The 24,213-nt window shown below is 42.2% G+C and overlaps 1 protein-coding gene across 1 annotated transcript; it reads right to left on the bottom strand.

Moving 5' to 3' along the window:
* Positions 1–357: 357 nt before the first annotated feature.
* On the bottom strand, positions 358–12,911 carry LOC122555634 (deleted in malignant brain tumors 1 protein-like). The gene is made up of 4 exons (XM_043701632.1): positions 12,827–12,911; positions 8,625–8,681; positions 4,286–4,597; positions 358–756 (listed from the first exon to the last, which is right to left on the bottom strand). The coding sequence occupies exons 1-4, from the start codon at positions 12,909–12,911 to the stop codon at positions 422–424; spliced, it is 789 nt and encodes a 262-aa protein (XP_043557567.1). The 3' UTR covers positions 358–421.
* Positions 12,912–24,213: the final 11,302 nt, after the last annotated feature.

Genomic DNA, 24,213 nt, shown 5'->3' with positions numbered 1-24,213 from the left:
TTACTCTCCTATACTTACTATTATTTGATGGAAGAATCATTTGCTCTGTTTGTTCACTTTCCACATATTTCTGCATAAGTATTCTAACTGCAATTTCTTGTGGCTTTTAAGTGTTTTCAAACTATTTATTATGCTGGCTTTTGCTGCCAAGTTTGTGGTAGTATCCAATCCCTTTTAGTTTTAATTAATGAAAGGCTGTCTCTCTTATTCATGTTCCTATTGAAGGACATTAGCTTCAAATTACATGTGAAAGGTAACATGCATAATGTCTGCATCTGTAAAATGTTAAGAATAGTTATATTTCATTTCCAAATCTGGACCCTCCAATCTGACTTAGATGACTTTTGTTATTTTATAATGTTGCGTTTTCATGTAAACTGTGTGCAATCTCAAAAAGTGGTAGCACATGGTTTTCACTGTTTCAGACAGGAGAGTTACCTGAACAAATGACACCAGCTCCTTCCACTTCACCGGAACAGTTATTGTGAGCCAACTGCTTCAATTCACACTTCCAGGGGTCTTCCTCACTGCCATTGCAGCCAATTTCAAAGTTAAGCACAGGCCAATTGCCAGCTCCAAATTGAGAATTCCCAGATGCTGATACTGCATCACCACATCCGAGGTATTTGCACAATACACGAGCATCATTCATATCCCACCTTCGACCACAGATGATACCCCATGCATTAAAGCTGCCAGCTTGAACTCTCCCAGCACAAGGGCTATCTCCATCCTCGAGAATCACATTTTGTTCCACTGTCAGAGGAGAAAATGCAGTTTCAGTTTAATCATGTTAACTCTGATGTGCCAAAATTGGACATGTTGGCAAGAAAACAAATGAGCCCTGATGTTTTTTTTCTAGGATGTATTCAATCATTTGAAGTTTGACTGAAGCAACATTAAATGCTCACCAATAAGTTATTGTTGAAAGTGTGGCACTGGAAATACACAGTAAGTCAGGCAGCATCTGCGGAGCAGGACAACCAATGTTTCAGGCGTAAGCACCAATTTCTTTTCCAATTTATCGATACTGGTCTGCAAGCGAGTGATCTGGAGACTGCAGCAAACATTTTTTGCTTAGCTCTAGAAAATGTAACCCAGCTCTTGACTCTGATACCACCACCACACCTGCATCTTCTGACCAACGCCAGCAATATCATCTTTCTTCCAGTATTGCAATGTCCCCATGATCATTACTGCCAGCTTTGTTATTTTCCCACTTACTTTGTTTCCAGGAAACTGAGAGGAATGTAAAGGCTGTCTTGTTGTGTATGTTTGTGGTCTCAATGGCAAAAGGAAGTTTTAACAAGCAAGGATTGTGAAATGAGTTTCTGAACCTTTTTAAAAAAGCAAGTTACTGAAGCTGATTGTGTAGTAATTACACTGCTCTTTGTTCAGGAGTATGCAAGGCTATTTGGAGAAGGACCAACACCAAAGGTTCTGTTAAAATGTTTCATTCATATTCTTCTATCACTGAGCACAGAAAAAAAATGGAACTAGTCATATTGGTGTTTCTTCAGATTGAACCATACTACCCAAGAACAATTCCAGCTCCCTGAGGCATTATAATGTCTGAAGATGGGACTCCAGCTCATCAAATGAAATTAAGATACATTCAATAAGACTGATTGTCTGCATGAGATCATAAGAAATCTTGTGGCACTAATTTTGATGTGTGGATCCAGTTTCTGGCAGATGACCTGCAGGAGTTAAAGTCAAAAGTCACACCACCCAGGATAGAGTGCAGCAGTTTTTTTTGAAATCACAAGCTTTTGGAGCGCTGCCCCTTCATCAGGTGACATTCAGAAAGCCTGTGATTTCAAATAAATCTGTTGAACTATAACCTGGTGTCATGTGACTTTTGACCTTGTCCATTCCAATCCAACACCAGCACTTCCACATCACACTTAAAGTAGGCCGTTTATTGATATCCACCCCACAATTTATTGCCCATCTCTAATTGCCCTTCGGAGTTTATGTTGTTCTTGAGATACCATCTCTCCTTCTGAACCAGGCGATCTGGGTTCGAACACAATTCCAGATCTTATTATTCTCCATTCATGCTACGCCAACATTATTGGCTAGGCCAGCTTTTATTGCTCATTCCAGTTGACCGTGAGAATTTGCTGTTGACTAATGTTAGAGGGATAGTCACAGTCTACCAAGTCTATGCCAGTTGAAAGTGAATGCACCTAACTATTCTAATCCCATTTTCCATCACTTATATGCCACAAGTGCACTCTAAATATTTCTCCAATGTTGTGAGAGTTTCTGTCTCTACCACTCTACCAAGCAGTGAGTTTCAGATTTCCACACGCTCTGAATATAAAACAGGTTTTCCTTATATCCCTTCCTGCCCTTTACCTAAAACCTCTGCTCCCTCATGACTGATTCCTTTTTCAAGGGGAAATGTTCCTTCCTGTCGACCCCAACCATGCCCCTCATCATTTGAAACATCTCAATCATGTCCCCCATGAAAGTTTCAAATTATTTGTGATGATTGAGAATTTCCATGTGGTGATTATGTCAGTTAGCAACACATTTCCCCCTTCATTGGTTCTTTCACCACTTGCCTTGGCTTCAGAACAGCAGTTATTGTATGTGAAGGACGTGGAAGGTGTGTTTGTAACAGCCAAACTGGGATAGTATCCACCTGCAAATCTTTCCATTGTATGTTAATGTCAGGCAGTGAAAGAGTTGCAGAGGTTCATGTTTGGCTGTCTAGTGGAAAGAAATCAGAACCTCAACTATCACTATCCCTCACTCCAGGCTACAATATGTCTGTAAAAGTGAACTCCACCTCCTTGGAAGATTGGTTCGGATGGCTGGATTGCTGCTCTGAATCAGATCGGTGAGAATGCCACAGGGGTCAATTGGTTGTGGTAAATCAGGACCTGTCTTTTGCCCTTGTGGAGATTGTAAAGCTCTGCATCAGACCTGCGGCTGATCACAGAACTGAAAAAGATAAGGAAACTTTGCCCTTATCAATGACTTTTAAACAACGAAAGTGACATTTTAAAAATCCTCATTGGATACCTCTCCCTGCAAGCGCAATGACCAGTTCTCGTTGATGTGGAATCCATCATCTTTACCCCAATGTCCCAGCGTCCCGGAAGAACATATAACCAGTTCACTTCTATTTTGAATCTCTGTTGAGCAGTTTTCATTGGCGTTGAGTTTGCCATCACTTAACAGTGAGCATTGTTCTTCCTTTCCACTTCCCTTTAAGAGGGACAGCCAGATTTTGTGAACCGTTGAACCACGTAGTTTCCTTGCTGAATGTAGAGGTGGGCTGACAGATTTGTGAAACAAAAGGCAGGAACCTGTGGTCCGCTTTCCTGACGCTAAACCCGCCAACTTTTCGTGTAGCGCAGGTGGATAGGGCAAGCATCGGCAACGTTTGATTCGTGACACTATAAGCAGCAAACATGGGACAGAAATTTAAGCCTCCTGAAACGGATCTTTTTTCAGACTTTATGGGATATAATTTGCAACATCCTCTATATATATGTGTGTGTGTTGCATAGTCAGTTATTCAGTTAGTGTATCGCTATTTGCTTTTACAATTTAAAAGGGAAGTAATGAAATGTAGAAGCAAACAGACACATCTCTCACTATTGGAATCAACCCAACATCCTGACACCAAAGCGGCATTCCTGGCAGTGCTACCTTCAAGAGTTTAGAAAGAGTTGGATGATTAGAAGACAATTAAAGTTTGATGTAGGATCAGAACATTGAACATTGGAAGGCTAACCCTAACCCTATCGCTGGATACCGCCGACCACCCCATGGCACAACCATCTCTTCCTGAACTGCTACTACATAGATGAAGGGCCACAGATACATGGCAACATCACCAATGACATGTTCGCCTCCCATGAATATGCTATCGTGACCTCGAACTATGTCGCATTATCTTCACTGTCGTGGGTTAAAATTCTGAAACTTACTTCTTTACATCTTGTACATCCCCACCCCATGCACAGGAGCTGTTCAAAAATGAAACTCACCATCACTCACTCAACATCAGCTGGGGATGGGGAGTAAGTGGACGAACTTTTCGAGAAGACTCGTAAATTGCCGGTGTCTTCCAGCAAACGCTGCCTGTCGTTCCTCCGCCTTGACTGAACGACGGAGCGCTGATCTCTCCGTTCGCCAGTTGGCTGCTGAGATACCAGGCGCCTCGACAAGATTCCACTCAAAGTTAAAGATTGCCACCCACTTTCCTGACTAATTCCCATGTCAGCTAATAAAGTATGCGGACAGAAATAGTCAACATTAATACCTTTGCAGAAAATGAGTACACTCGTCCCAGTTTCGCACTTCTGCTGGCCGGAAGAATTGAGTGCACACTCCGACAATGAAGATTCTGTTCCTTTGCACTGAATCTTATCCAGTAACATAGGTCCTGTTTCTTGTGTAATGGGATTTGTAGACGTTGTGTGATAAGAACCGCAGCCAATTTGCTTGCAGACAATCTTTCCATTAGCCGAATCCCACAGGCTACTACAAACGGAGTTCCACTGACCTCGGTAATAAACCACCAAATTTCCAACACATGGTGCATATGGCCCCACCAACATGGGACTTATGAACTCTGTTAAAATCCAAAGGGAAGAAACATTAATTTTGCAAAACGCTTCCCAAATGAACTGAACTAAGTGTCCTGGGATAATTATAAACCATGTTATAATTTAGCACAATAACAGCACTGATTCATCGGAGTTTGTTAGCTCCGATGGTTGGACCCCTGGTTTGCGATGCAGGGTGATGGTGCGGTTTGATTCCTGCATTGGCTCAGGTTAATATGAACGATTCTCATTCTCAAACTCACGCCTCATCGGAGACGTGTAACCCTCAGGTTAAACCGCTACCAGCCGTCGGTCTCCATTGAGAGAGCAGTTGTAGGATCCATAGCGACTTGACCTTTATACTGATTCACAGATTTATAAAAGTATTATCGTCATATATTTCAAAGTGCTGCTGTGCACACATATTTTGGTTTGACCACTCTCGCTCGATCTCTAATAAATCCCACTGCGTGTTTGTGTTATAGCAGAATTACTGAGACAACATTTTTTTCACCAAATGAAATGACAACATACAAGAATACGGATCAAGTGATTAAAAATTGAATTAGAATCAATGGATCTTTGGCAACAGGTACACGATGGGCCGAAAGGCCTAATTTGCTATTGTGAAATCTCACACAGATTGGACACTAAGGGTATAAAGTGCTCCAGCTCGATCACAGTCACATTGAAAGGCAGGAGAAGAAATTGTGAACAGTTTGGAAAACATTTATAGTCATTTCTTTAATTGCTGAAGGTTTGTGAACAATTCTTGACATGATACTTCGTATAATTGGCGCTATTTCATGATGATTACAAATCCAGGATGTTTCCAGAGCTGGAATGATTTCGCTTTGAAAAGAGGCTGGTTAGGCCAGAGTTGTTTTCTTTACAGCTGTTAAGGAGGGGTGGTCATCCCAGTGATACCTGCAAAGTTACACATGGCACCGCAGGGCAGATGGGAATAATTTTACCCCTTATTCCAGATGTAACATGGATAAGGTGGATTTATGGAAAATATTTTTCACCCAGAGGGTGGTGGGCATCCAGAATTCACTGTCGAGAGTGTGGTGCTAGAAAAGCACAGCAGATCAGGTAGCATCGGAGGAGCAGGAAAATCGACTTCCTGATGAAGGGCTTTTGCCCAAAATGTTAATTTTCCTGCTCCTTCGATGCTGCCTGACTGGCTGTGCTTTATCAGCACAAAATTCTGGACTCCAGCATCTGCAGTCCTCACTTTCACCTATCGAGAATTCACTGTTGAAAAGGATGTTAGACAGGGGAATCATTATGTTATTTGAAATATATCTTCATGAACACTTGAAATGCCATACAATGTGCACAAGTCGTCAGGCCAAGTGCTGGGAAAAGGAATAGAGTAGATTGGTGCTTGATGGCCAAATAGCCACAGTGGGCTAAAGGGCCTCTTTCTGCACTGTAGTACTATAAGGCACCAAAACTCTGTTACATTGCTTTGAAATCAATGCTGTGACAAAAAAAAAGTTGAACGTTTTGAGGCCACTCTTAATTATTACAATGCAGATAAAAATTCATGCTGGCTTACTATCAGGATGCCTGAGAGTTCATGAATGCATTCAGCACACATTTTCCTTCATGGTTGTGAATGATTTTTTTTGAGCCTGTTATAAGATGTCATACTGTTAGAGTGAGAGATATCTTTGCAGCATCCTTGAACATGGGTGAGGTCCTGGTGGACTCGAGAATTGTTAATGTTGCCCCCTTGTTTAAGAAGGGTAGCAGGGATAATCCAGGTAACTATAGACTGGTGAGCCTGATGTTAGTGGTAGGGAAGCTGCTGGAGAAGATACTGAGGGATGCGATCTATTCCCATTTGGAAGAAAATGGGCTTACCAGTGATAGGCAACATGGCTTTGTGCAGGGAAAGTAATGTTGTACCCACTTAATAGAATTCTTTGAGGAAGTAATAAAGTTGATTGATGAGGGAAGGGCTGTCGGTGTCATATACATGGACTTCAATAAGGCACTTGATAAGGTTCTCCATGGTAGGCTGATGGAGAAGGTGAAGTCACATGGGACTCAGGGTGTAGCAGCTAGATGGAGAGAGAACTGGCTGGCAACAGGAGACAGAGAGTAATAGTGGAAGGAGCTTCTCAAATTAGAGATGTGTGACCAGTGGTTTAGCACAGACATCTGTGCCGGGACCACTGTTGTTTGTGATATGCACAAATGATTTGGAGGAAGGTGTAGGTGGTCTGATTAGCAGGTTTTCAGATGACACGAAGATTGATGGAGTAGCATATAGTGAAGGGGACTGTCAAAGAATGCAGCAGAATATAAATAGATTGGAGAGTTGGGCCGAGAAATGGCAGATGGAGTACTATTCTGGCAAATGCGAGATAATACATTTTGGAAGATAAAATTCAAGAGCAAACTATACCGTAAATCGAAAAGTTCTGAGGAAAATTGATGTACAGACAGATCCAGGTGTTCAGGTCCATTGTTCCCTGAAGGTGGCAATGCAGGACAATAGAACGATCAAGGAGGTATATGGCATGAGTACAAGAGTTGGCAGGTCATGTTACAGTTGTATACTACTTTGGTTCCGCCACATTTGGAATACTGCATACAATTCTGGTTGGCATGTTACCAAATGGATGTGGATGTTTTGGAGAGGGTGCAGTGGAGGTTCACCAGGATGTTACCTGGTATGAAGGGCACTAGCTATGAAGAGAGGGTCAGTAGATAAGGATTATTTTCACTAGAAAGACAGAGGGTAGGGGTGGGGAGGGGGGACCTTATTGAGGGCTATAACATCATGAGAGGTATAGACAGGGTGAATAGCAAGAAACTTTTTCCCCAGAGTGGGGGAGTCAATACTAGGAGTCATGAGTTCAAAGTGAGAGGGGAAAAGTTAGGGGAGATATGCATGGATACTTCCTTTTGCAGAGGGTGTGGGTGTCTGAAATGTGTTGCTAGAGGAGGCAGTAGAGGTGGGCACGATAGCACCATTTAAGATGCAGCTAGACAAATACATGAATGGGCAAGGAGCAGAGGGATATAAACCATTAGAAAATAGGCAGCAAATTTAGATTGAGGATGTCAATTGGTGTAAACTTGGATGACCGACGGCCCTGTCCCTGTGTTGCTATTTTATTTGTTCTTCGTTCTTTGTCATTGCACCATACTTTCTTTGTCTATTAGTAAAGTGCTCAGGAAAGTTAAAAAAATACTTCAAATTGTTTTAGAACTCAGAGTCACAGCAATTAGTTCTATTGATATCTATCCTGTGTGTTTAAAAGCCCAAGGCATTCCAGCTGTTCGTTACATTGCACTTCATAAACCAAACAAAATATGACCCAGCTTCATAAAATTTTAAAGTGTATATCCTACCACTATGCAGTTTATGTGTGACTACCTGCATCCAACTTAAAAAGTAGTTGTTGTTTTTTGAGGCTGTAATGCATTTTGTTTCTTTAAGCTTCCACCCCACCATTTTCATGTTCAAGAGGCCAAAGACTCTCTCAGCAATAAATTATGTCCGACATTATATTATTTCTTGACATTTCAGTAATGTGATCATACCAAATCTGGACTTTGTTATGAAGGCCAGATCTTAATCATGGCCCATATTTGGTGAAAATATATGTATCCCATCTACTCCTTGGTAATGGACAGTGCTATAAAGTAATGTTGTATGTTGTAAAGTATCCAGGATCATAGTGAACATTAGTTGCAATCTAAAAGCTTCTTCAACGAGATGACCCACAGAACTGTTCATCCCGAGTGTGTGTATCAGGAGGCACAACATTCATGGGAGGATATATTTCAGAAAACAGAGGAATCACTCTGTTCTATTATTTGATGAGTAATTTCCATTTATTTTAAATGTTTATAAAAGCATACGAGAGCATTTATGAATGGTCAGAGTGGATGGTGTGCATTTGTTTGGAGAATGGGATGGGTGACTATAATCTTACAAGTCCTACTTGTTATTTTGATGCAAAAGATTCGTTTTTATCCCCGTTAAATGTAATACTTTTGAATTTAGCTCTGAATGCAGAAAATGTTTACCTTTTGTATTCACAATTTCAACTGATGTGGTTGCACTAGAAGGTTGAACTGTTGAGGCTGAAATGCAAAAGGGGAAAAGATTGTTAGTATCTGCAATGCATGTTTCGTTGCATGACATGTTTAAACATGAACACTTGAAAATCAAAGAAATGCTCCTAAAGTTAATAAAATTATAGAATGTTGCAACACAAGAGAATATTCGTTACTGGAAGATCTTTCAAAGAGCAATTCAGGTAATCCTTTCCAAATTAGTCCAAAGGTCTGAAATTGTTCTCATAATCTCCCATCATAATATATGTGGAACCAAAGAGTGAAGGTTTAACTGACTGAAAATATATTTTTAACATTCTTTGGGATCTTGTTAATTAACTGAATTGCATCCAGAGGGCGGTGAGAGGTGGAAAGTTTAAGGGGGATACACGCGGCAAGTACTTCACACAGAGGGTGGTGAGTGTCTGGAATGCGTTGCCAGCAGAGGCGGTAGAGGCAGGCACGGTAGATTCAGTTAAGATGTGTCTGGACAGATGCATGAATAGGTGGGGAGCAGAGGGATACAGATGCTTAGGAATTGACCGACATGTTTAGACAGTAAATTTGGATCAGCTCAGGCTTGGAGGACTGAAGGGCCTGTTCCTGGGCTATAAATTTTCTTTGTTCTTTGTTCTTTGGGTAACACTAAAATTTCGAGTGCTTAGTAAATGAAGACAAATCTAACATATTCTTTATGAAACATTACTTACCTCATTGGACCAGATAGCAAAGTAGCCACATATTTACTTTCAATAACTGTATCTAGCATTTCATTCTAGAGTTATAGAGTCATGGCGATGCACAGCATGGAAACAACCCCTTCAGTCTGACTCATCCATGCCAACCAGATGCCCTAACGCAACCTCGTCCCATCTGCCAGCCCATATCCCTCCAAACGCTTCCTATTCATACATCCATCTCATTGACTTTTAAAAGTTCCAATTGTACCAGCCTCCACTACTTCCCCAGGCAGCTCATTCCATGCATGTACCACCCTCTGAGTGAAAACATTGCCCCTTAGTTTTCTTTTATATCTTTCCTCTCTCACCCTAAATCTATGCCCTCCAGTTCTGGACTTCCCCACCCCAGGGAAAAGGTTTTTTCTATTTATCCTATCCAACCTCTCATGATTTTTTTAAACCTCTATAAGGTCACCCCTCAATCTCCGATGCTCCAGGGAAAACAGCCCCAGCATATTCAAACTCTCCCTATACCTCAAATCCTCCAACCCTGGCAACATCCTTGTAAATCTTTTCTCAACCCATTCAAATTTCACAACATCCTTTGGATAGCAAGGAGACCAGAATTGCATACAATATTTCAAAAGTGGCCTAACCAATGTCCTGTACAGCTGCAACATGACCTCCCAACTCCTGTAACTCAATACTCTGATCAATAAAGGAAAACATACCAAACACCTTCTTCACTATCCTATCTACCTATGGCTCTACTTTCAAGAAGCTATGAACCTGCATTCCAAGGTCTCTTTATTCAGCAACACTCCCTAGGACCTTAGCATTAAGTGCATAAGTCCTGCTAACATGTGCTTTCCCAAAAACGCAGCACCTCACATTTATCTAAATTAAACTCCATCTGCCACCCCACAGCCCATTGGCCCATCTGATCAAGATCCCATTGTAATCTGATGTAACCTTCTTCGCTGTCCATTACACCTCCAATTTTGATGTTACCTACAAACTCACTCACCATACCTCTTATGCTCACATCCAAATCATTTATATAAATGTCAAAAAGTGGTGGACCCAGTTCCGATCCTTGTGGCACTCCACTGGTCACAGGCTTCCATTCTGAAAAACAAACCTCCACCAACACACTCTGTCTTCTACCTTTGAGCCAGTTCTGTATCCAATTGGCTAGTTCTCTATATTCCATGAGATCTAACCATTGGGAACCTTGTCAAAAGCCTAACTGAAGTCCATATAGATCATGTCTATCACTCTGCCCTTATCAATCCTCTTTGTTACTCCTTCAAAAACCTTAAACATGTTTGTGAGACATGATTTCCTGCACCCAAAGCCATGTTGACTATCCCTAATTAGTTAGTGCCTTTCTAAATACTGTACATGTACATCCTGTCCCTCAGGGTTCCCTCCAAAAACTTGTCCACCACTGAAGTTGGGCTCTCTGGTCTATCGCTCCCTGGCTTGTCCTTCCCACCTTTCTTAATCAGTGGCACCACGTTTGCCAACCTCCAGTCTTCTGGCACCTCACCTGTGACTTTTGATGATACAAATATCTCAGCAAGATGCCCAGCAATTACTTCCCTAGCTTCTCACAGAGTTCCAGGGTACACCTGATCAGGGATTGGGGATGTATCCTCTTTTATGCATTTCAAGACATCCAGCACTTCGTCCTCTGTAATATGGACATTTTTTAAGATGTCACCATCTATTTCCCTACATTCTATATCTTCCATGTCCCTTTCCACAGTAAATACTATTTGACTTTTAATTTTCACAAAGTTACACCTTATGCCCAAATCGCCATGATAACTCGCCACCAGTCACTGCATTTTATTGACACTGATAAAACAAATAAAACTTCTAAGTCCTCGGGCCGTTTGGAAAGTGCTGGAGCTGCTTTAAAAAGAAAAGAAGGAAAACAAAGAGGACTGGCAGAAAACACAAAATCAAACCAAGGATTAAGATAGACCTTTCTCATCGACAGGGTTCTGGGCGTCAGGAACTCACTACCTGAAGGGATCGCAGAAACAGGAACCATTAGAGCATGTAACAACTCTTTGGATGAACACTTGAATGTCATAGCTGACAAGGCTAGGGGTCAAGTGCTGGAAAAATGGGAGTAGAATAATTAAGTGCTTGATAACGGACGCTCCTAAAAGCCTCTTTCCGTGCAGTAAAATTTTATGACTATGTCTTAAAAATACTGACAACTTTTCCAAAAATGATGTGGTAGGATTGTGACGTTATATCTACCCTGAACTTTGTGGGTATGTAGCGAGCTGGCTGCCCATTTTCCAATCTCTCAATTTTATTGTACATAGACATCAAAATTATAAGTATTATTATTCCATTTAATTTGCAATATATTCTTGATCGCGAGCTTTTGCTGTCCATTCTGGACCCAGGAAAAGGACAGTCGCTGCTCCCTGCAATAGAATCGCTGTTCTCAGATTAAATATATCCCGAGCCGAACATTGTGAGAATTACGCCTTTTCGGATTTGCTGTGCAATGCTCAAACACCGCCATAGACTTTCTGGTGTAGCGGAGGGAAAGTCAATTTTTGTGTTGGGCGGGGAGGCGGGAACGCGTGACCATGAAGCTGGAGCGGCTTTTCAAGCTTTATCCTTCACCCACACAAATGAACGGGACGGAAAAACGAGCGGAGATCTTGACTGACAAGTTCCAATCACTCGTCAAATTTCGACAAATTTCAAAGCGACCTTAATTCTGATTTACTCGTCCACTGTGCATTTTAACATTTCGGTAACAGACATAGTGTATGTTGTTTTTTTCAATTAACCTGCTCAAATATGTTATTATTCATCTCTGCAATTCTGCGGCAACTACCCGTATCTCGTGGCCCGGAGAGATGGTAATTACCACGGCGACAAACGAGCCAAAATTCTATGTTTAAGTCTCTCATCCGCACTGAGTAAAGCAGATACATCAACTCCTCATTCTCTCTTTGTCCACAAATTATTTGCAGCTTCATAATTGATTGTTTCACAGCTGCTTGCCTCTGTGTTTAAGTCTTTCATTCACGCACCCAGCGTTTGGATATTATTCCCGGAGTGCGATCGCATTGGTCAAAAGACTGGGCCATGAGCTTATCAAGTTTGTAAGAATCTGATCAGTGGGTATTTTCTTCACTGACGGCAATTGTGATTATTAGTGTTGAGTTGAAATACGGCTGATTGTTGAAATCTCCAATAAGAACTGACATTTACCGTTAGCTTTGGACACTGAACTCTCACAAGATTTTTTTGTTGAACACTTCCTTCAATTGCTATGATTTGGGAATGAATTTCTATCATTTTCATTACCTCATAATGCTGTCTCCCAATAACACACAGTCGTACAGGGCTCCCTTTCTCTTTATTGGAGGAATTTCAGATGTAGAATTTGAGGTTCTAGTATAAATTCCAAATATCCTTTCAAGTAGAAGCGCAAGAGAAAGCCTTTGGTACGTTCAACCTGCAGCGGTTCATCCCAATCTTTGTCCATTTCACACATCTCACTGTTTTCTCCCTCAATCTCATCTAGCACTGCCATTCAGCCTGTATTTGTCACGGTATCAAGCCGCGCCTACAAATTCCCAATGGAAACAGATTTGGGAAGAAGATCTAAAGTTTCCATTCCCTCCCGCGAGAATCAATCGGAAATTCCTCTTCTCAGAGTTTCAAGTTGCAAATTAATTTATGTTCAATTAGAAACTTGAATAATTTGCGACGGTTAATTTTCAGCGTGCCTTGCAATTGCAACTTTTCAAAATATCACAATAATTTACATTCAATGACACTGTTTAAAATATGTTTCAGGAAACTTATGCCATTGAAATGGTGTCGGACGCAGCGCGAACTCCGGGAAATGGTGTTTTTAGGTTCTGTAAGAGCATGTTAGCTGGAGACTGCGATAAACCCACCTGAAGTCGAGTTATTTCTCGGTCTCTTGCGAAACAGTCTTAAACGAAGTGCATCCTTCAGTGCTCACCGTGAACAGTGACCAACAGGAGACTGAATACCGAATAAAAACCGAAAGAACTGCAGATGCTGTCAATCAGGAACAAAAACCGAAGTTGCGAGAAAAGCTCAGCGGGTCTGGTAGCATCTGTGCAGAAAAATCAGAGATAACGTTTCGGTTCTGGTGACATTCCGCAGAACGGTTCTCAGGAAGGGTCACCGAACCCGAAACGTTATCTCTGATTTTCCTTCACAGATGCTGCCCGACCCGCGGAGTACACCTTATGCCCAAATCGCCATGATAACTCGCCACCAGTCACTGCATTTTATTGACACTGATAAAACAAATAAAACTTCTAAGTCCTCGGGCCGTTTGGAAAGTGCAGGAGCTGCTTTAAAAAGAAAAAAGGAAAACAAAGAGGACTGGCAGAAAACACAAAATCAAACCAAGGATTAAGATAGACCTTTCTCATCGACAGGGTTCTGGGCGTCAGGAACTCACTACCTGAAGGGATCGCAGAAACAGGAACCATAACAGCATGTAACAACTCTTTGGATGAACACTTGAATGTCATAGCTGACAAGGCTAGGGGTCAAGTGCTGGAAAAATAGGAGTAGAATAGATAAGTGCTTGATAACCGACGCTCCTAAAAGCCCCTTTCCGTGCAGTAAAATTTTATGACTATGTCTTAAAAATACTGACAACTTTTCCAAAAATGATGGTAGGATTGTGACGTTATATCGACCCTGAACTTTGTGGGTATGTGGCTGCCCATTTTACAATCTCTCAATTTTATTGTTCATAGACATCAAAATTATAAGTATTATTATTCCATTTAATTTGCAATATATTCTTGATCGCGAGCTTTTGCTGTCCATTCTGGACCCAGGAAAAGGACAGTCGCTGCTCCCTGCAATAGCATCGCTATTCTCCGATTAAATATATCCCGAAGGTAAAAACAATGACTGCAGATGCTGGAAACCAGATTTTGGATCAATGGTGCTGGAAGAGCACAGCAATTCAGGCAGCATCGAGCTGTTTCAGCAAAATCGACGTTTCGGGCAAAAGCCCTTCATCAGGAATATATCCCGAGCCGAACATTGTGAGAATTACGCCTTTTCGGATTTTCTGGTGCAGCGGAGGGAAAGTCAATTTTTGTGTTGGGCGGGGGAGGGGAGGCGGGAACGCGTGACCATGAAGCGTGAGCGGCTTTTAAAGCTTTATCCTTCACCCACACAAATGAACGGGACGGAAAAACGAGCGGAGATCTTGACTGACGAGTCCCAATCACTCCGATTGCGCGCAGCGACAAATTTCAAAGCGACCTTAATTCTGATTCACTCGTCCACTGTGCATTTTAACATTTCGGTAACAAACATAGTGTATGTTGTTTTTTTTTCAATTAACCTGTTCAAATATGTTATTATTCATCTCTGCAATTCTGCGGCAACTACCCGTATCTCGTGGCCCGGAGAGATGGTAATTACCACGGCGACAAACGAGCCAAAATTCTATATTTATGTCTCTCATCCGCACTGAGTAAAGCAGATACGTCAACTCCTCATTCTCTCTTTGTCCACAAATTATTTGCAGCTTCATAACTGATTGTTTCACAGCTGCTTGCCTCTGTGTTTAAGTCTTTCATTCCCGCACCCAGTTTTGGATATTATTCCCGGAGTGCGTTCGCATTGGTCAAAAGACTGGGCCATGAGCTTATCAAGTTTATAAGAATCTGATCAGTGGGTATTTTCTTCACTGACGGCAATTGTGATTATTAGTTTTCAGTTGAAATACGGCTGATTGTTGAAATCTCCAATAAGAACTGACATTTACCGTTAGCTTTGGACACTGAACTCTCACAAGATTTTTTTGTTGAACACTCCCTTCAATTGCTACGATTTGGGAATGAATTTCTCTCATTTCATTACCTCATAATGCTGTCTCCCAATAACACGGTCGTACAGGGCTCCCTCTCTCTTTATTGGAGGAATTTCAGATGTAGAATTTGAGGTTCTAGTATAAATTCCAAATATCCTTTCAAGTAGAAGCGCAAGAGAAAGCCTTTGGTACGTTCAACCTGCAGCGGTTCATCCCAATCTTTGTCCATTTCACACATCTCACTGTTTTCTCCCTCAATCTCATCTAACACTACCATTCAGCCTGTATTTGTCACGGTATCAAGCCGCGCCTACAAATTCCCAATGGAAACAGATTTGGGAAGAAGATCTAAAGTTTCCATTCCCTCCCGCGAGAATCAATCGGAAATTCCTCTTCTCAGAGTTTCAAGTTGCAAATTAATTTATGTTCAATTAGAAACTTGAATAATTTGCGACGGTTAATTTTCAGCGTGCCTTGCAATTGCAACTTTTCAAAATATCACAATAATTTACATTCAATGACACTGTTTAAAATATGTTTCAGGAAACTTATGCCATTGAAATGGTGTCGGACGCAGCGCGAACTCCGGGAAATGGTGTTTTTAGGTTCTGTAAGAGCATGTTCGCTGGAGACTGCGATAAACTCACCTGAAGTCGAGTTATTTCTCGGTCTCTTGCGAAACAGTCTTAAACGAAGTGCATCCTTCAGTGCTCACCGTGAACAGTGACCAACAGGAGACTGAATACCGAATAAAAACCGAAAGAACTGCAGATGCTGTCAATCAGGAACAAAAACCGAAGTTGCGGGAAAAGCTCAGCGGGTCTGGTAGCATCTGTCCAGAAAAATCAGAGATAACGTTTCGGGTCTGGTGACATTCCGCAGAACGGTTCTCAGGAAGAGTCACCGAACCCGAAACGTTATCTCTGATTTTCCTTCACAGATGCTGCCCGACCCGCGGAGCTTTTCCAACAACTTCTGTTTTAGTCCTTAGTACCTGTTCAGATGTAGCCTTTAATCAACATGCGACAGAGCCTGAAGTTTCGTTCAAGGGGTGATTTATGTTAAAATCGGTTTCCCAATGAACACATCAGTAAACTCTGACAATTTTACCAGGCCTCAGTTGAACCTGGTATCGATGATCCCGCTGAGCTCCCTGTGGAGCTGCCTCAGTGAGATCCCAATGAACAGGCTGCTGTCACACTGAAGGAAAAGTAATTTTTCACAAGATGAATGGCCAGATACGGGATTGCGGGATTGCTGTTTTCTCCAATTCGGTCAGCCACAGCGATGCTAATATGGAGATTCTACTTTCCAGCAATAAGAACACTGGTGATGTGATTCTTGTCAGTTGGGTCATGAAAACTGATTTTCTGGAACTGAGAATTTCGGACAGCAAGAACTTCACTATTCCGAAAGGTGCTTCACTCCAGAAGAGCATGCGAGAATAAATTATAGGAGCAGATATTCGGCCCATCATGTCTGACATATTTCTCAACTCAATTCCTCTGCCTTCCGCGGTTAGTTTTGATCCCCTTACTAATCAAGAACCAACTCTGTCTTAAATACATTCAATGACTTGGCCTCCACAACTCTCTGGTGCAATGAGTTCCACAGATTTACCACTTTCTGCCTGAAGACATCCCTCCTCATCTCTATTCGAAAGGGTTGTCCCTTCACTCTGAGGCTGTATCCTTGGATCTGAGGCTCCCCTCAGTATACAGTTAATGTTCAAGATTCTTAACAGCATTGATGTACAGAAGGAGCTCTCTGCAAGCGACCACACAAGTAGATAGGATGGTAAAACAGACGTATGGCATGCTTGCCTGTCTTGGTCTGAGAACTGCTTACCAGTCATGTTGAGCTTGATCGACTTTGGTTAGGAACACTTAGAGCATTGCGTTCAACTCGAGTCGCCACATTACCGGAAGGATGTGGAGGCTTTGGAGAGGTTGCAGAAGAACTTTACCAGGATGCTGCCTGGTTTAGAGGGTATGAGCTCTTGGGAGAGGCTGGAAAAACTCTTGTTGTTACGTCTGGATCATCGGAGGCTGAGGAGAGACCTGACAGAAATCTATAAAATTATGAGATGCATATCGACGGTTCGAATCTTTTTCCCAGAAATGAAACGTCTAATAGTGGGCACATGCATTTCAGGTTAGAGGAGGAACGGTGACACAGTGGTTAGCACTTCTGCTCACAGCACCAGAGACCCAGGTTCAGTTCCCGCCTCAGGCGACTGACTGTGTGGAGTTTGCACATTCTCCCCATGTCTGCGTGGGTTTCCTCCGAGTGCTCCGGTTTAGCGTTGGCCACGCTAAATTGCCCGTAGTGTTAGATGCAGCAGTAAATGTAGGGGAATGGGTATGGGTGGGTGCGCTTCGGCGGGTCTGTGTGGACTTGTTGGGCCAGAGGGCCTGTTTCCACACTGTAAGTAATCTAAAAAAAAACTTCAAAGGAGACATGAGGGTCAAGTCTTATACACAGTGTGTAGTAGGAGTCTGGAATGCACTGCCAGGGATGGTGGAAGAGGCAAATAGAATAAAAGCATTTAAGAGACTTTTAGATAAGCGCGCGAATATGGAAGGAGTGAAGTGTTATGGACAAAGAGCAGGCAGAAGGGATTACTTTCATTTGGCGTCATGTTCTACGCAACATAGTCGGTCGAAGGACCCGTTCCTGTGCTGTACAGTTCTTTGTTCTGCGTTCCTTTGGATCTTCTCCACATCCATTCTATCCTAGAATCGCAGTATTCTGTTAGTTATAATCAGACTTTCCCCCTCGTCCTTCTAAACTCCACAAAGTACAGACCGAGAGACCTCAGCTGCTTCTCATTTAACAAGCCCTTCAAGTGGGGGCATCCTCTGGACCGCGTCCAATGCCAGTACATCCTTCCTTCGATATAGACCCAAGAATGCTCACAATATCCTGAATGCAGTCTGACCAGAGTCTTATACATCCTCAGGGGTACATCCCCGCTCTTGTATTCCAGACCTCTCGAAATGAACGGTAACATTGCAATTGCCTTCCTAACTACCAACTTGAATACTAACCGTGACAGAATACTGAACCAGGAATTTCAAAACCCTTTTATGCTTCAGGTTTCCAAAGCTTTTCCCTGTTTAGAAAATAGACTACACTCTCCTCCCAGCCTAAGCCTCCCGCTTCTTCCACCCAGCTTGTCCCTCCACCTATAGTCCAGATCGCTCGTGAAATATCAATAGCGTGGTCCCAAACACTGACACCTGCTGAATTCCACTCGTTACTCGCTGCCATCTGAAAATAAGACCCCTTCATCCTTACTCTCTGCCACCTGCCAGTCAGCTAAACCTCTGTCCACGCCAGTACCTTGCCCCTAACACCGACCAAAATTCAGTTTAATTGGATTATCCTCCTCCGCTGCAATCATTGTATCAGGTCACTTTAAAAAGGTAGACTGCTGAAACCGAGAAAGAGTAAAATTATTCTTGATTAATGTACCCAGTGTGAAAATATTGAATTTGCCGCTCAGGTTGCATTCTGTCCAATATTCCTTTGATGTAAGATGGGTCACAGTCTGAGATCATTGATATTCCGCTAATTCAATGGTTGGAAACTTTCCTCCCTTGCTGGAAAACTGGCATCTGTGGGATCCTGTCCCCTCCCTCACTTCTCCGCCCGATCTCAAAAACCACCTCGATATGTTTTAATAACATTTCCATAAATTTCAGTAACGCTTGGACAAATGGAATAGGGGGGAAGGGGGGCGGTAGTATTACAACTGGAAATAATGTAATGTAATGTTCTGCGATTTTGTTCTACAGAAAATAACTGACCACAAAGTTACTGACCACCACTAACCCCCGATCAATCGGACGATTGGAAGGTTTGACCGTTTAACCAGATCGGTTTATGGCGGGTGAAGGCACTCTCGCGCTCATCCAAGAAGACAGACGAAAGATAAACACAACTGGATAATGCAAATTTGGAGAAAACTGAGAGATGATACTATAGATGTCATGGTATAATCATGTGTGAAGTTAGATTTTGGATGTTACAACGCCTTGTTCTAAAACATCACAAAGCATTACTGATATTATGCTTGTGAGAACGGTCGCAAATCTCGGGAAATATTACTGACAAGGGGTCACACTTTTCAGATATATCATGCACGTTGTTGAAACGATACATAATGACAACTTAGCAGCTGTCGATGGCAGTGGGTCGAAAGGTGAACTTTGTTCACTGGCCCGGAGTGGTAAAGGACGGTGAGAAACACCTGACAGAAACTCACAGAAGACAATACTAAAACACACATTCCCAACAGAAACTGCCAAAGCATTGATTCAGTTTTCTCGACTTTATCGTTCTGTTCAAAGCCTCATTTTCTGGAAGAAACCTGAAAGGAGAAAAAGTTAACGCTTCTCTGAATGTAACATCCGACTGAGTTCGAGTTTATCTGATTGTAAAATGTCTTGTCTGTTGTTGGCAAAACAATTAAATGATATTTGGGATTTCGTTAAAAACACAAGTTTGAAACTATTCTACCATCTTTCCAAACAAATAATTTCACTCATGTTTATCGCTAACTTGTAAAGTCAATTGAAAGACCCAAAACGATATCATGAATCCACAGGCGCAAAAGCATGAAAGAACAATATTTTAGAGTGCGGCTTTGAATGTAGTTCATCTTGTTCATTAATAAGTAACCACTGAAATGAACAGCTACGTTGTTTTAATTACGTTGTTTTAAGCCACAGGATGGTATCTCAACTTACAATGAATGAATAATATTTACGGGTACCGCTCAGGTGGCAGAATTCTGCTCTGCAGAAATTTGTGTTTGATTAAGACAATGGTGCGGTCCATTTAGAACAGACATCTGCTTAATTCCGTATTAGCTGAAAAGTTTATCGAATCCTTCTGCACGATCAGTACACAGAACATGAGAGCGCCAAAGCCTCTTTCTGTGCAAAAAATATAACTTTTAGGCGAGAATTGACATCTTCAAGAATGACCCATTGAAGTGATCCCTACAAACAGCCCAAGATATGAAAAAAAGGTGAAGTTTTTTGAAATAGAATGAGCATCATTTGAATAAATGACGATGAATTGGAACGTAACAAAAACCACAATTTCCAGCGTTCGGGTAAGTATTGTTGTGATCTACTTACCCAATGAAACGTGCAGAATCAGAACAAATATCCCCAGGCAATACATTTCACGGCGACTCTGTTCAAGTGATACGATGGAGAACCTGATCTACGACGCAAGTGTACATCAAAAATTCGAGTGGTTCCAGTTATTCAGTGGAAATTGACTGTGAAATCCGGATTTGTCAAAAACGTCGTTTTTTTTCTTATCAGAATTAGAATTGATGGACCAATAAGCGATGTGATTGCCAATTTAGGTAAAACCGTGGTGATGTCGTTTATGGGGGAGGGAGTTCTGTGACCTCGAAACAGTCCATCAGCTTTTTGATTAGAATTCAAAATATTTGAAGGTTGTATTTAATTATATTCAAATTCATTCACAAATGAATTTTCAAATTTCTTGAGTTATTAGTGAGTTTTCAATGTTATATGGAGTATAGTTATATACTGGACAGAAACACCCAGCTGTTCCATAATATGATGAAAGATAACCAGCGAGACGTAGAACAACGTACTGATTATGTATAATGCACTCCAAGACACTGTACTATTAAGTGCAAATTGAAATGGCATTATAGACAGATAGATAGACAGACAGATACAGAGGGAAATTGTACCATCAGTTTTTAAAATTCTTTTATTCATCTGTGGGACGTGGACGTGACTAGCTGATCAGTATTGATTGCTTGTCCTTACTTGCAATTGACAAATCGCGGTGAGCGACATTCTTCAGCCGTTGCAATCCATGTACTGTCGGTTAGCCACAATGCTGTTCGTGAGCAAATTCCAGGATTTTGAACCAATGACATTGAAGAAACTCCAATATATTTTCAAATCAGGATGGCGAGTGGCTTGGAGAGGATCTTAGAGGTAGTGGTGTTCCCATGTTTCTGCTGCCATTTTCCTTCTGAACAGAAGTGGCCATGTGTTTGGTGAATTTCTGCAGTGCAACTTTTAGGTTGTACACAGTGCTCCTACTGAATGTGGATGGTGCAGTGAACGAATGCTTGGGAATGTAGTGTCAATCTAGACTGTTGCTTTGTACCGCAAGATGTCAAGTTTCTTCACTGTTGTTGGAACTGTCCCCATTCAGACACATGGGGCATATCCCATCACACTCCTGACACTCCCTTGCAGATGATGGGCAGGTTTTGGCGAGTCAGGAGGTGAGTTACTTGCCATAGCAATCCTGGTCTCTGGCCTGTTTTTATAGCCATTGTGATTACATGATGAGTCCAGATGAGTTTCCAGTCAAATAGTAACCCGAAGTATGTTGATAGTGGTGTAGTAATGTGATGATAACAACATTGAATGTCAAGAGGTGTTAGCTAGAATGTCTTTTATTGGAAATGCTCATTGCCTCACATTTGTGTGATATAAATATTACTTGCCACTTGCTAGCCCAAGCCTAGATGTTGCTTTTGAAAATGGACTGCTTAAGTGTCTGTGGAATCACAAGTGGTGCTCAACTTTGTGCAATTATCAGAGAACATCTGACCTTATGATGTGAGAAGGTCATTGATGAAGCAGCCGAAGATAATTGTGCCTGTGGCACTACCCTGAGGAATACATGCTCAGATATCCTGGACCTGAAATTAATTATGTCTAACAACCATAACCATTTTCCTTTGTGCCAGATATAACTTCAACTTTTGTGTCAGGTATAACTACAACTTTTGTTTTCCTGTCCGGGGGCAGCAGGAAACAGAGCGGAGGTGACGTTGGAGCCAAGGAGGTTGCCAGGAAAGTAAGAGAACAGTATAAATTCTTACCTTCAAAGCCTGTGGCCTTTTTCCTGTCTGGGAGCTGTGGGAGACAGAGGTGAGGTGACATTAGAGACATATGGAGGTTGCCAGGAAGGTAAGGACTTAGTATAAATTTGGGCAGCAGCTAAACCTGAAATACTACACGTGTAGTATCTCCCTTCCACCCATCCTCCTCTAACCAGAAGAAAATGGATTCTGTCAGGTAAGTTTTATTTTTCTTTCTTTTCTTTCATATATTTAAGTGCATTGTTTGGTTTTAGTTAGTTGATATAAAGCTAAGGCTTATAATGACAGGAAACCTCAGACCCATGGCATGTACCTCTTGCCTGATGTGGGAGCTCAGGGAAGTGGCTGACGTCCCTCTTACCTTTGTAAGAAGTGTGTCCAGCTGCAGCTCTTGTTTGACCACATGGCAGCTCTGGAGCTGTGGATGGACTCACCGTGGAGCATCTACGATGTTGAGGAGGTCATGGATGGCACGTTTAGTGAATTGGTCACACCGCAGGTTAGAATTGCTGAGGGAATACAGTGAATGGGTGACCAAAAAAGTGGGAAGGCATTGCAAGCGTCCTCTGCGGTCATCTCCCTCCAAACAGATATATTGTTTTGGATACTGTTGGGGAAGATGGCTCACCAGGGGAGGGCAGCAGTTGCCAGGATCATGGCACTGTGATGGGCACTGCTGTTCAGAAGGGCAGAAAAAAGACTTGTAGGGCCACAGTCATAGGGGATTCTATTGTAAGGGGAGTAGATAGGTGGTTCTGTGGCCAAAAACGACACTCCCGGATGGTATGTTGCCTCCCAAGTGTTTGGGTCAATTGGCTGCAGAGCATTCTGAAAGGGGAGGGTGAAGAGTCAGTTGTCATGGTGCATATAGGCATCACTGATATAAGTAAAAAATAAGATGAGCCCTGAAAACAGAATTCAGGGAGTTTGGAGAGAAGTTAAAGATGAGGTAATCAAAGGTAGTAATCTCGAGTTTGCTTCCAATGCCACTTGCTAGCCAGTGTAGAAATGAAAGAATCGACAGGATGATGAGGTGGCTTGAGGGGATGGTGTAGGAGGGAGGGGTTCAGACTTGTGGGACATTGGTACCGGTTCTGGGGAAGGTGGGACTATTATAAATTGGATGGTCTACACCTGAATCAGACTGGAACTAATGTATTTGCACGAGTTTTTGCTACTGCTGTTAGGGAGGTTTTAAACTAATGTGGTAGGGGGCTGGGAACCAGAAGAGAAGATCACTAGACAGTGAGGTGGAAACTGGATACTGTAAGGATCACAAAGTTAGCATTACCAAGGGGAAGAGCAGGCAGAGAGCAGATGAACGCAAATGAACTGGTGGCCTGATGTGCATATACTTTAATGCAAGGAGGAAAGTGGGTAAGGTAGATGAACATTGGGCTTGGATTGGTGCCTGGGAGTATGACATTATTGCTGTCACAGAGACTTGAGTGAAGGAAGGGCATGATTGGCAACTAAATGTTCCAGGATATAGATGCTTCAGACAGGATAGGGCAGGAAGTAAAAGGTGGGGAGGAGTTGCACCGCTGGTCAGGGATTTTATCACGGCTGCGCTAAAGGACGACACTATGGAGACCTTGAGCAGTGAGGTGTTATGGATGGAGCTGAGAAATAAGAAGGATGCAGTTACATTGGTGGGGTTGTATTACAGGCCTCCCAATAGTGAGTGTGAGGTAGAAGAACAAATAGGAAAACAGATTATGGGAAGGTGTAGAGGCAACAGGGTAGTGGTGATGGGAGATTTTAATTTTCCCAACATTGACTGGGATACACTTAGTGTCAGAGGTCTGGATGGGGCAGAATTTGTAAGGAACGTTCAGGAAAGCTTTCCCCTCCAGGGAAGGGGCCATATTGGACCTGGTGTTGGGGAATGAGCCATGCCAGGTGGTATTCTTGATGGTAGTGGGGGATTTTTTTGGTAACAGTGACCACAATTCTGTAAGTTTTAGAATATGCATAAACAAAGATGAGAGTGGTCCTCAGGCATGAGTACTAAACTGGGCCAAGGCCAGTTGTATCAAAATTAGGCAGGAACTAGGAAATGTGGATTGGACACGGCTATTTGAAGGAAAGTCCACATTTGATATATGGGAGGCT

Source organism: Chiloscyllium plagiosum, chromosome 13 (assembly GCF_004010195.1).
Source record: "Chiloscyllium plagiosum isolate BGI_BamShark_2017 chromosome 13, ASM401019v2, whole genome shotgun sequence".
Classification (NCBI taxonomy): Eukaryota; Metazoa; Chordata; class Chondrichthyes; order Orectolobiformes; family Hemiscylliidae; genus Chiloscyllium; species Chiloscyllium plagiosum.
Note: the sequence above shows the minus strand (reverse complement) of the source record. Positions and strands in the feature narration are given on the sequence as shown.

What these genes read in the sequence shown, in the direction of transcription:
- LOC122555634 (XM_043701632.1), bottom strand. Translation starts at nt 12,911, where the DNA reads ATGGCAGTGCTAGATGAGATTGAGGGAGAAAACAGTGAGATGTGTGAA. An exon ending in TGAACCGCTGCAGGTTGAAC is followed by an intron (nt 8,682 to 12,826) that starts GTACCAAAGGCT and finishes TTTGCATTTCAG; the next exon opens with CCTCAACAGTTCAACCTTCT. An exon ending in TGAAATTGTGAATACAAAAG is followed by an intron (nt 4,598 to 8,624) that starts GTAAACATTTTC and finishes GGATTTTAACAG; the next exon opens with AGTTCATAAGTCCCATGTTG.